At 44.1% G+C, this 14,068-nt stretch overlaps 1 protein-coding gene across 1 annotated transcript in view; it reads right to left on the bottom strand.

Moving 5' to 3' along the window:
• LOC125448151 (bone morphogenetic protein 1-like) overlaps positions 1 to 14,068 on the bottom strand; it is a 116,061-nt gene that overhangs the window by 21,518 nt on the left and 80,475 nt on the right. Inside the window, exon 9 of the mRNA XM_048523220.2 lies at positions 1,134 to 1,249. Coding sequence (XP_048379177.1) covers positions 1,134 to 1,249 — 116 coding nt within the window. The remainder of the gene's footprint in view (positions 1 to 1,133; positions 1,250 to 14,068) is intronic.

Raw genomic sequence — 14,068 nt, forward strand, 5'->3', positions numbered from 1 at the left:
GGCTCCCCAAGCCCAGTGGACGACAGGAGACTTTCCAGTTCAAAAGCTGACTAGGTAACACAGCAGCTTAGTGAGTGAGAGAGAGGTGGCACCATTTTGCAGTGCCCTGTCTCTGGGTATATTTTGCTCTAAATTAAAACAAACATGGATTCAGAAGCTGGGCTACGTTAGTGCTTTGTTTGAGGGTGCGTGATGAGTGGGATGGTGATAGCCTGTGCTAAAGCCCGGGGAGACAGACTGTGCCTCTAAACCAGCCTGCAGAGTTGTTCTCTAATGTCTAGCCTTTAAGTCTGCACAGCCTCTCCTTATCACTTCTGCCGAATGCACTGCTTCGCACTTGTCTGGATTAAATTCCATCACCTATTCCATATTATCAATTCTGCTAAACGATCCATGGCCTGATGTAGTCAACTGCTGCCTCACTTAGTATGATTGGGAGGTTTTGATTTTTTATTTACCATGTTACATGTTTTGAGACAAGAAACTTCTACGTTATTGGAGGGACATCTGGAAACAAAGCCATGGTCCCAGGGGTGAGAGATAAAGCGGTTTCCCATTACGTCAATCGTTTCCTCTTCTTCTTCCTGTCCCACCCACCAGTTTGTCAGAAACTTTGAGGGTTATGAGGCATCATTCCCACAGATGACCTCATGAATGGAGCTGTCCATTTCAGCCCGTCTCGGGAATAAACGCTGGTTATGGCTCATTGAAATGAATCACCTCAGGGGAGTGGCATCTATTGAAGGGAGGAACATCACTTTAACCCTATTTCAGACACAACCAGTTTCACACTAGCCCCAGGAGCAAGGGCAATGCTTCCGGGAGTGAGGGGCATAGTTTGTGAATGGTTTGATGGAGTTGAAGGAGTTTGCGTGGCTTAATAGGTTCAGGCTAGTTTGTGAGCAGGTTGGGGTTTGTTGGGGGAGAAGTTTGAATGAGTTCGGGTGGTAGTCTGTGAATGGGTTTAGGGTGGTTCGTAAATGGGTTTGGGAGGCAGGAGTTTGAAAGGTATCAGGGTAGCTTGCGAATGGGTTTGGGTAGTGGTCTCTGAATGCATTGGGGGGAGGAGTTTGAATGGGTTTGGGTGGTTTGTGAGTAACTTTTCCTATTGTACAAGGGTTCAAGACTTGCACCTTCTCTCCAGGAGTAACGGAAATCCTCCAGATGCAGTGTGTAAAAGATGAATAGCCATTTGGGAAGCCAGGAGATGAGAAGTTGCCCAGGGAGTCTTGAAGCGTTTCACCACAGACTGTTGAAACACAACGAAACAAACTTAATTTCATTCATAAGTATGGAAACCGTCTACTTTTGATCAAACAGTAATGTTTCAATCAGATCTACTGTACAAGAATTAAAAGACAAAAAGATTGTCTTAAGAATTGATTCTTTGTGTAGTTCGTGACTTGAATAAATCTTCTACTGATCTGGATCCACAAGATTGTCCTGCCTGGTGCACAAACTTAAGCACGCCATGTTTATATCCCATACATAAAAGGGAGAGGCTCTATAAAGGGCTTAATTTCACAGAACACAAATCAAAATGGGAAACTGCATAACTCCTCCACCAACAGATTCAATCTCAGCTCTGAGACAGCCAGAGACTTGCGGAGTTGATGTGAGTCAGTTGCACTAGAGGAGGGCTTTCCAAACTGTAGGTCATGACCTTCAGTGAGGATGAGGTTTGAGGGTCAGAAGCTCTGAGGCAGAAACAGATAGAATAGTTTGTTTGTGTAAATCGAGCTGTTTGGTCTTGTTGGGGCACAGCTCCAAGGCAGCTGGGATTTGAACCCAGGCCTTCCAGCCCAGAGACTGGGCCACTACTACTGCATCAGTCTGAGATTGCATTGAATACTAATGGATGCCAGTCCCTTTTTAATTGTTGCAATGAATTCTTAAACATGTTGAAGTACTTCAATATGATTTACACAGTGGATTCTGGTACTGAGGGAGCACTGCACCCTCAACAGCGTTGTCTTTCGGATGAGACATTAAACTGAGGCTGCCTTTTTTTCTCCTTGGGTAGGGGTAAGTGATGCAATGGGAGTACTCCCTGGTGTCCTGGCCAATATTTATCCTGCCAACATCAAAGCTAAACAAAGCTGGTTAGTAGCATCTTGCTATTTGTGGAATCACCCTCTACATAAATTTCCACTTTGTTTCCAACATTATGACAGTGAGTACACTTCAAAAATACTCCTTTGGCTGTAAATTGCTGTGCAATGCCCTGAGACAGTAAAAAGCAGTGGCTTTCCTCTCTCTTCCCTGAAGTTCTTTTGGTGCAAACTTTGGAAGTACTCAATCACCTCACAGTTTTACAGAAAAGTGGCCCCCTCAATTACCTGAGACGGAGTGAACGGACACCCTCTGACCCACATCACAATCATGTCATGTCTCCTCACAGCAGCCTCAAACCACATTAGATTCACTAACACTGAGCTACACACCGTCAAGTGCACTCCCAGACACCACATAGCCTTGCTCTAATCAACCTCACCAATTACTTAACAGTCAACAAACAAACCATCTTTGAGTTTTTTTTCTGCGCAATTTTCCTCTTCCTTACTAAGACTTTGCTATTTCCATTATGTTCATTCTCCTGACACTAGGATTGCTGGCAAGTCCAACATTTACTACCCATCCGAGTGGCCAGCTCTTGTTCTTCGTTTGTAATCCTGTATCCTAATCGCCTTGAAGAGTTGCCAATAGAACATGATTTTTTGGTCCTCCTCAGCAGCTAGCTGGTCTGGAGTCACATGCAGACCAGACTAGTTAAGGGCATCAGATTTCTACTCCTAAATTCAAAGTTTAAAATACTTATGGTGAGCCAGTTTTGGTTTTAAACTTTGAATTGCTTAGCCCGGACACACAGAAGCAGGCCATTCAGGCTTAAGCTGATAAGTGGCAAGTCACATTTGAGTCATACCAGTGCCAGCTAATGACCATCTCTAACAAGAGAGAATCTAAGCATCTAGCGTTTAACATCCACAGGAATTACCACTAATTAAGCTCTGGCTGTCAATGTCCTGGGGGTTGTCGTTGATCAAAAACTGCACTGGACCAACTGTACAAATACAGTGGACTCAAAAGCAGATTGGGACTGGGAATTCTGCAGTGGCTAACTCAGCTCCTGTCTCACTAAATACTTCCCATTTACCTGGGTGAGTGCAACTTTAGCAACACTGAAGAAGCTCGACATCACCAGGCAAAAACAGCCTTCTTATACTACAGCATATTTGCAACCTTCAACATTCACAACAAATCCCACCCCCCACACCCCCAAACCAGTGCCAGCAGTGTGTGTCATCTTCAAGATGCACTACAGTAACTTATCCGGGATAGTGTGAACTGATGTTGGAGAATAAACAAGGTATAGAGCTGGATGGACACTGCAGGCCAAGCAGCACCACAGGAACAGGAAGGCTGACGTTTCAGGTCAGGAAAGGACTCTGAAGAAGGGTCCAGACCCAAAACGCCAACTTTCCTGCTCCTCTGAAGCTGCTTGGCCTGCTGTGTTCATCCAGCTCTACACCTTGTTATCTCGGTAATTTCTCAGGCCTTTGGTAGCATTCTTTATGACCTAGAGGGACAAAGACAACAGATGCAAGGAAAAAGCACTCCTTGCCAATTCCTTTCTGAGCCACATACTATCCTGACTGGGAAACATACTGCCGTTCCTTCAGTGCTGCTGGGTCAAACCCTTAGATCTCCCTCCCTAACAGCATTGTGGGTTTACCCACAACATGGACTGCAGCGGTTCAAGAAGGCAGGCTCATTGCCACCTTCTCCAGGGAACTCAGGGATGGTCAATAAATAGTGGTCTTACAAGCCCACATCTTATGAACAAATAAAAAATTAGCCTGCTCCTACCCTTCTTCACCCCACCCTACCAGCATACCCTTCTGCTCTTTCACTGTCCAATTTTCCCTTAAATTCACCATTGCAGGCTCCCAATTTTAACTCTCCATGACAACCCACCAGCTTTGCAATCGCAATGTACCAGCTCTCTATTCCAGATCGATTCTGAAGCTGAACTAAAATCTCACAGATTATCATGACAGAGAATCGAATGTTCTTTCTATGGATTACTGTCTGTGTGCAAAACCAATACATTAGTGCTTCATTACAGTTAAAATGTAAGGGCAGGGTGCCTATGACCTCCTGAATTTACAGGTGATGTGTATTTATACAGTGGTTGATGATGAACTGTTTGTCACAGTGAGCACAACTGTCTGCTTCAGTAATGATGAAGAATTCACTCTCCTTGTTAACCACCAACATGTGGGACCAGGACAAAAGGAAGGGTGGAAGACACGGGCAACTGCATGATAGAAGATTGTGTCCTGTAGGGCCAAAGTGCATGAAGATGGAGCATGCAAAAAGTAACAAAACTGGTGCCGAGAGCTGGTGTGCCATTGGTGGATTTTCTGTCTGTTTCTTCCCCTGCGTTGGCTCCATGGCACTTCCTCAGCTAAATTACTGGCTTTGCACTCACATAGCGAGTGTCATTCATGAATGAGCTGGCTGGACTGAACTCAAAGTGACTGATGCCAAGTGTGCCCAGGCTGTGATGCTGTATTGTTTGCTGCTTTCCAATGCTACAAAACAAACACAGTTTTGTTGATCTAGGTGCAAGGCATACACAGTGCTCTGTGGGTGAAGCTCAGTGGTTAGTTTACAGAATGGCAATGGATGGGGAGGGCATGACAATATCCATGGGTGACCCATCAGGGGTTTAACTCTGAGGCAGGAAGGCAATAAATATTTTCACAGGAATTAGGTGTTCATGGCTGAGCCAGCATTTGTTTGCAACCTCCAATTTCCATTCAACTGCGTGATTTGCTTGGCCATTTCAGAGGGCAGTTAAGAGCCAACCACATTGCCGTGGGTCTGGAATCAGATGTTGGCCAGACTGGGTAAAGATGGCAGATTCCTTCCCAAAAGGTCATCACAGGATCAGATGAGTTTCTAAGACAAATCAATAATGCTTGTCATGACTGTCATGATAGTTATCACCAACACCGAGACTGGCTCACAACCCCAGATTCTTTAGCTACTTCGAAAGTCACCTTCAACGTCCCTTCAGCATCGCTGGGTCCAAATCCTGTAACTCCCAAATGAAAATGTGACTGTCCCTACACCGCATGGGCTGCAGCGGTTCAAGATGGCAGATCATCACCACATCCTCAAGGGCAACTACATTTGGGCAATAAATGCTGGCCCTCCAAAGCCACATGAATTAATTTTTAAAAATCCACTGAATTTAAATTCCACTAGCTGAGAGATTTGAACCCGGTGTCCCCAGGCCCCCGGATTCCTCATCCTATGACAGGACCACATCTCCCCCAAGACAATCTAACTGGTTGGTTACACTGGTCAAGAGTGGCCACTTCTTAAGTACTGCTGCTCATCTCGTAAGATCAGCCCAATCCCTCACCTTCAATGTATCACACTCTTCGGTGGGGAAAGCTGCACAGAAAGAAAAAAATCAAACCTTTCTTTCCAGTTTGGACAGGTTTGCTGAATAAGCATTCCAGCAGCAGAGAAAGCTTGCCCTGTGGTATTTTGTTCTTTAATCAGCTGAGGGCAAATAATGTCGGCAAGGATAGTACAGAATCCGTGGGTCTGGAATGTAAAGAAAACAATAGCTTTTCTTCTGATGGATGGTGGCAGCAATATTAAAAATAAGGCTGAGAAGTGCTAAGATAGCAGTTTCCACGGAGCTCTGCTCCCTCTGAAGAATGTGCAAGCAGCCAAATATTTGACAACCCGACAGCATCTGGCTGAGCCAAGCATCTGGCGAGCACATGAGCTAATAGCTCACCCCATCCTGGCAGCTGGGATGCAGCATTCCTGATTCCAGCCCGTACACTCCAAGGAATACCATGTCAGAATTTAGAGGGTTATAGATTGAACAGAACTGCACGTTATGGATGTAGAAGCAAAATTGCTCTGGATTACATAAATCCTAATTTCCAGAACATATGGCAGCAGTTTGCAATAGCTCAGCTGATAGAGAGAGAAACAGAAATACTGGAATTTTGAAATGATAAGATAAAGTGGCTGAAGTGCTCAAAAGACTTTTGGAGAAATTTTGCTCAATTCCTCATCTGCTCCCTGAAGGAGTCTTGCCAGGCTACTTCTTGGACTGATACTGGCAGTATTCTACAGATCAAGTGGACACAGGGAGAATGTTGCTTTGAACCATAGAATCCTTACAGTGCTAAAAGAAGCCATTCAGTCCCTTGAGTCCACACTGACGCTCCAAGAGCATCCCACCAAGACTAGCTCCTCGCCCTGTCCCCATAACTCGCAAGGTAATTCCACCTAGCCTGCACACCCCTGGGCAAAATAGCATTGCCAATTCATCTAAAGTGCACATCTTTGGACTGTGGGAGGAAACCACAGCATGCAACCTGAACAGGGAGAACATGCAACTCCACACAGTCGGCCAAGGCTGAAACTGAACCTGGATCCCTGGCACTGTGAGGCAGCAGCACTATCCACTGAGCCACTATACCACATTCTACTTCTGGGGAAGAGTAAAACTGGAGGCCATCAATGCAAGACATGCAACACAAGAATGCACAGCCAAAGTAGGCTTTCAGGTCCTTGAGTCTGCTCCACCATTTGATAAGATTGTGGCTGATCTACTTGTTGCCTTGACTTCACTCTTTCAACATTCCAAGCCCATGTGCCCAGCATAGAGGCACTAGGCACTCAAATCCAACTGTGCTGCACAGGACACTTTGTTCATTGGTCCGACACCAGCTCTGAAGCAACTTCCCCATTTGGGACTCAGCAGAGGCTGGCCACAAAGCCTCCTCGAAGCGCTCAAGCACTCCTAAGAACTCATGTGAGATCCCTCCAAATGAAATGGAGATGGCTCATCGGGGAAGACAGAAAGCATATCGAAAGACTTTGTCTCAGACATGCAGAGAAAAGTCCAGGCTGGAGGCAGCACACATAAATCTCTGAACAATCCAATCTACCTGACACTCCAAGCACTACCTTCCTACCCCACATGAGGCAGATCCTGCAGATTAGACTCATCAGCCATCACAGAAATTCCAAATTTGAAGTGGAAGCAGATCAGGCTCAGATCTGAGGAACAGCCTGTGAAGAAAGATAGCTGAAGGATAACATCTCCTTCCTCGGAGCCAAGTCTCCTAGATATCACAGCCAGCATTCCAGCAGCTTTACTGATTACTTTCTGTATTTATGGCTTGTTCTGATAATTGGAAAGCATGCCACATTCACCACAGCCCCGAATCTCTGATGCCAAAGTTTGAACAGCCTTACTCCGTTCCATAATGCCTCTCTCCCCCTTGAGGGTAAACTCTTCATCGGAGATTCTGCCTTCCTCCCTTCAGAGGACAGGAATCATGTCCTTGTTCTTAAGAAACCACACACCCCACATCCCACCCCCCAAGCACAAAGCAAATTGGACCCTTCGTCACTGCACGGCAAAATGCACATATTGACTGACTCACAATTACAGTGACCACACAAGCCCTCTTTAATTTACACAATGACCTGTTGTCAAGGCCTATATTAAATAACGTGTTTCCAACAAGGAGGAAGGACTTTTGAAGCCAGCCCCTCATTAGCAAAACTTGGCACTCGGCTTATCCTGTTGCCTTCTGCAGAACACTGTAAACTTAATGAACAGCAGTTTGCAACAGGCAGGAGGGGATATCAGCTAGTTGCTTGTTAACCTCTCAGCCAATAAACAATCCTAATAACAAAACTGGGTCAATGTCAGCCTTTGCTGCTGTGCTTCTCCCTGCAGGCATTCATTGCTGAATCAGCCGAATGGGATAAAGAAATGAAAAACACATTGGAAAGACCAACAGATTCTTCCAGTCGATGACCTCTTTCAGGAACAGCAAAATGTACATATAATCAGGTTGAGGGAGGTCAACCCAGCTTCTAACATGGATCAAGTCCCTATTTTACCATGCAAGCTTCGGGTTTCAGTTTCTGGAGTGGGACAGACAATGAACTGGTTTGAACTGGCATCAGGTAACAGAGAGAAAGCAGCTTGAAAGCCTTTTGTCTAAAGATCAGTGTTCATAACATGTAAGAAGAAAAGCACAACTTTGTACTTTTAAATGCCACAAGGGAATATGGCTGCTCCTTGAAATGAAGATTAATATTCAAAGTGCCTGCTTTATCCTCACAATGGTGAAACAATATATGATCAAGGTACAGCTGGTCCCACAAGGCATACAGCCGAGGTGAGTTGAATTGCAGCACATAGCTTGCACACACATTCCAGTGGATACATACTGAGTGCCTACTGCAAAAGCACTTAGAAAACCTTACAGCGCAGAAGGAGATTATTTATAGTCATGGTTATTGTTCGGAACTGGAGCAAATCCTTCAGTCCAAATCACCCATACGAACCAGATATCCTCAATTAATCTAGTCCTATTTGCCAAAATTTGGCCCATCTCCCTCCAAACCTTTCCTATTCATGTACCCATATAGATGCCTTTTAAATGCTGGAATTATACCAGCCTCCGCCACTTCCTCTGGCAGCTCATTCCACACACGCACCACCCTCTGTATGAAAAAACTAACCTTGATCCTTTTTAAATATTTCCCCTCTCGCCTTGAACCTAAGCCCTCTAGTTTTGGAAAAGGAAAGAGACTTTGACTATTCATCCTATCTATGCTCTTCATGATGTTATAAACCTCTACAAGGTCACCCCTCATCCTCTGACACTCCAGGGAAAATAGCCCCAGCTCCTCCCTATAGCTCAAACCTCCTACCCTGGCAACATCCTTGAGAATCTTTTCTGAACCCTTTTAAATTGTCCTACAGCAGGGAGACCAGAACTGAACGCAGTGTTAGTGGCCTAATCAGTGTCCTGTACAGCTGCAACATGACCTCCCAAGTCCCATACTCAATGCACTGACCAATGAAAGCAAGTGTACCAAATTCTTTCTTCACTACCCTGTCTATCCGAGACTCCACCTTCCATGAATTATGAACCTGTACTCCAAGGTCTCTTTGTTTCCCAGGACCCCATCATTACCAATATAGTCCTTCTCTGTTTTGCCTTACCGGAATGCAATACCTCACATCATGCCTGTGGCAAACTTTTATTCCAAGTAACTCACTCTTCCCTCTGGTAAATTTCCCAATAACCTTGCAACTGTTCATCCCATGGCCAAATATTTATCCAACTTTCATTTGTGGGGTAATATTTAATTCATTCCTGCCATCCTTTTGGGCAGAGCCCAATTATTACAGTACAAAACATTTAAAAAACAACTACCCATTTTCTTACACTGAGATTCTTATCACACTCGATCCAAATCACAAAATGTACAGCCAGCTGTTAATGCAAACAGCAGTGTTTTGGTTGCTGTTCCTTGTGTGGACCTGGCTGTGATGCTCTGTGGCTTGTTCTAAGCACTTATTTGTGTAGTTTTTTTTACATATGCCATTTGCTGTTGCTAATGTAGGCTGTGAATGTGAAATAATAAAGACACAGAGTAGTACTTCAGTAAACATGGAGGCAATCACTTATTGGGCATACACCTACTTGCTCTTTTACTCTAAACAGTTTTGTTTCAAACAAAGTGCACAGTGGGCAGCAATCTGTGCACAAATGACTTAATTCTGACTGCACAATGCACAGCTTTCCTAATACCAAGTAAAATCTGTACTTACGAGGAATGTGTGATCTTAATCTTTTACGGATAAAAATACCAGTGATTGGACTGGGTTAGTAGGAATTGCTGATGCTGGAGAATCTGAGATAACAAAGTGTAGAGCTGGATGAACACAGCAGGCCAAGCAGCATCAGAGGAGCAGGAACGCTTGACATTTTGAGTCAGGACCCTTCTTCAGGCAAAAAAAAAGGGTCCCGACCCAAAATGTCAAGTTTTCCTGCTCCTCTGATGCTGCTTGGCCTGCTGTGTTCATCCAGCTTCACACCGTGTTATCTCTGTGATTGGACTGGATCAGGTTGCCTATTTTCAGCATCTGGTACCAAATTCATGTTTTTCCTTACAACAGGAAAAACATACTTACTTCTGAGCAAATTCACTGAACAATGATTAGAATAGTTCTGAGATGAGGGCAATGTTTCATGAAAAGACAGCGAGTGGGTCAGATCTCTATTATCTCATATTTAGAAGAGATGATCTAATTGAAACATATGGAGAGGGCAGATAGATGCTGGGAAAACCTATCTTCTGGCTGAGAAATCTAAAACATGGAGGTCATGGTCTCAGAACAGGGAGTCAACCTCTCAGGGCAGGACTGTTCATTCCAAACTTTATGACTGTTTTAAATTCTCTAAGAGACAGCTAGATGATCAGTGACTGAATAAATACAAGGAAGCCAATGGATTTTTGTGAACTGTGGGACTGTTGCCAGAAGGCCAAGTTGAGACTATTCTGTTGCAATCATATTGAATAGTGAATAGGATAAAAGGGGTAAATGGCTATAGCTGCTATTTCTCATGTTCTTACTGACACAATAATTTAAGCCAACCAGAGATACTCAGATCTGTGATGGCTACATGACACGCAGAGGGCCCTTAGTCTTCTCTCTGTTGTCAGCAAATGACAGTCAGATGCTTCTCTCAGAGCACAGGCAGCTCTACTGCGGTGCACCGTGGGGAGCTGAGAATAGGAGTGGGCCTATCAGTCAAAGCTCCACAGCAGCTATTTCTCCCCTGGAGCATGCGGTCCTAAAGTTTCAACGCCATCTTAATTACACATTTGGGCACTAGCCCTTAACACAACTGCTATCTGCAGAGTTCTGGTTAACCAACATACACAGCCATACATTGACCCATTGTTGCCTCTCTCGCAATTCCATAGTGTTGAAAAATCGATTGTAAGAAGTTCATTCTCACCCTCCCTCCATCACCCAAGACACTGAATAGATCTCCAGCATCAAAATAATCTGGACAGGTGAGTCAAAATGAAGCTGAAGTTGGGAGAAATGGGTTTAGTCGGGTGGATATAATTCTTTCTCTACAGGTGAAGGGAAGAGAGTTTTAGTGAGAGTGGCAATGTTCCCATTTTGCACTTGCACAATTACAGCTAGGAACAGGAGGAATTTCACATCATTTAGTGATGTTGGAATGAAGGGAAGGCTATTCAGAGAATATGACGGAGTGGGGTCAAATTTAGGTACATATGTATCCTGCAGTTTCATCACTGGCTGTCTAAGTCAAATCCTTTGGATAGTTAACACATTGCACTGGGAGCCACACAAACTGGATGTGATCTGCTGGAAGAAGCATCTCAGGTGTGATGCGCATCCGGCCCTTGCTAAATCTGTGCTATTTTTACAGATGCCCCCGCGCCACCAAGTACCTTCTCGACTGACACATCATTGCCGAAGTTCACAGCTCAGTGATGTTTGGTTCTGTGGTAAATATAAGGAACTTGAGCTACAGTTGTTTTCTCAGCTCCCACTTGCCAAGAGACGAGCCAGATTCTAGACTCGCTGCCAATTTCATTGCAGCCAAAAGGATTAAGTGATTAGGGACTCTGAAACACATTCTTCTTTCAGAATCCTGTCAATGACACGGGGTTAACGTCTCCTTAAGACAGCTTCAATCTCCCAAACACAGATCAGCTGGAAACTGGAGCCACATTGAACACAAATGCTCATCTGTCTTGCATTAATATTGGGGAAGGTGGGGGGGCGGAATGCGTTTGGAGATGAACAGTTGCGTATTCTGCCAAAGATGATTAGAGTACATCCCATTCCAAAACAGAAGGATGCACAAGTCTTCATCTCAACTGCTGGCATCCCAACATACCCCAAAGAGAGGCTGACACTTTCTCAGAAATATTTTGCTTCTGAAAAGTTCAGTAGACGTGGCTGCTATGGGATTTCACCCAATGATTTCCCTCCAAGCTGACACGTTAGGTGATGAATAGTGCGTGCACACAATGGAAGAACTTCACTGGTCTCTGGGCGTAACTGAAGCTGAAGCCAGTTGATTTCCGACATTTTGTACAGCCAATAAACTCACTCCTTGAAATCAACCCAAACAAACAGACGTCACTTGGATAACAGGGTCCAAGAATAATAAGGACCAAGTGAAAGGAGCTTTAGAAGTTGGACAAAAAAAAGTTTTGTTGAAACATATATCTCTTCTTTTCCGAAGGGAGAGAAATGGTGGGTGGCTGGTGTCATTCATGGCAATACCATTTATGAGAGTTAATAAGGTGAGGATTTTGTAACTGAAAGCTATTGGTCAAGGTAAATCGGAAAATCAATAACATGTTGCTCCAAATTATTTGCTAACACACTGGAAGATTCTGCAATTCACTCACAACACAATCAAAATATCCAGAGCAGAAGGTTTATCAAATCTTTGTGTTGCAAAATTTTTTTGATGTTAACTTGCATTGTGCAGAATACGCATCATCTCCGACCAAGGGCACACATTTAATGGGTATCTTTTACACAGAAAGAGGACACAATGCGTTTCACAGGAGTGACAGAAATAACATGTCATCTGTATTAAAACCAAGATATAATGCACCGATCAAGGGTGAGACCCTGAAAACCCCAAACTCATTGTTAACATTTTTAAATCCTAAAAATCAAAGCTACGAAGCCTGGTACTTACTGAAAGTAATTTCAAACATCTGCTGTCAAATGAAACCCAACTCTTAACCTACAACTCAATCTCGAGCCCACACTGCCTCCTTCAGGCTAACCCTCACCACAACTCCATGCTCAGCCCCTGACCTGCCCAACTCCTAACCCTTCACCAATCTCAAGCCTAATTTTCTTTCACTGCTACTATTTCCACAGCAGATCAACAGATGACTTGCCCCCTTTGAATCAAAGTCAAAATGGAGTAGGCAGCATGATAAAGCAGCAGAGAGAGAAATAAATTCACAGTGCTTGTGATCTATCACAGCTTGCATTTCTTTGGAATACTGTGAAACCTGATCTGCACCTCCATTTAACTCACAACTGTTACAACAATGACAAACGTGTGTATGTGTGTGTGTGTGTAATTGAAAGACCAAACTTGTCATAATATTGGATTCAGTGCTGGGCTTCTGCCAGGCACAATATTAGATGTCTCCCCTGATAGTTGCTTTATGAGTCTAATCATAGGCTCCTCTGACTGGTAAACAGAGTTTTGTTACTTTGAAGGAATTGTTTTAGTTTAGCAGCAGTAATTTTTGGGAAGGAATGAAGGACTCACTCACTTTGACATGATGAAAAACACCGTGCCAAAATGCCACGCAACGCTCTATAATGGCCTTTAGGGAATCTCCAGACACAGCTCCTCACAGCCTTTCAGCTTTCCCTTGAACCTAAACACAAACCTACCACTACACAACCAGGTAAAAGGTGACCTCACTCTACTTTCTGTACACAAACCTACGCATAACAATCTAATAGGAGCAGACCAATGGCCACGAACTTCATTTGACCATATTTAGATACTGTAAGCTGTCCTGGTCATCAGACCATAAAAATGATATCAAAGTACTGGAGAATAGTGCAGAGAAGACTTGGATGGTTGATATTCAGACATGTGTGGGTATACATTTTCAGAAAAGGATTGATAGACTGGGGCTTTTCCCTCCTCAAAAATGAAGGCCCAGGGGTGATCTAATAGATGTGATTAAAAGGTTTTTGATGGAGTGGATACAAAAAATGTTTCCTCTTGTTGGGGAAAGAGCAGAACCAGAGGCTGCCAATATCATAGTCCCCAAGAAATCCAATTAGAAATTCTAGAAGGAACCTCTTCACCACAGAATGGTGCAGAATGTGGAACTCGTTCCCACAGGGAATTGCTGAAGTGAATCACATCGATGTATTTAAGGAAGAGATAGTTAAGAATAAGAGGGAGGGTGCGCAGGGATTGAGGATGGTGGAGTTACAGGATAAACAGTGCAGTGCAACATAAACAATGGCAGGGAATACTTGGTACAAATGGCCTGTTTCTGTGCTGTACTTCCTACGTAAGCCTACATTCCTCAACTATTCCCAGCAAATCAGGATTCGATGGCCCAACTTCATCTTCCTATTATTTCTCCTGGGGCCCCCAGGCAAGAAGAA

The sequence above is a fragment of the Stegostoma tigrinum genome, chromosome 40 (genome assembly GCF_030684315.1).
Source record: "Stegostoma tigrinum isolate sSteTig4 chromosome 40, sSteTig4.hap1, whole genome shotgun sequence".
Taxonomy (NCBI): domain Eukaryota; kingdom Metazoa; phylum Chordata; class Chondrichthyes; order Orectolobiformes; family Stegostomatidae; genus Stegostoma; species Stegostoma tigrinum.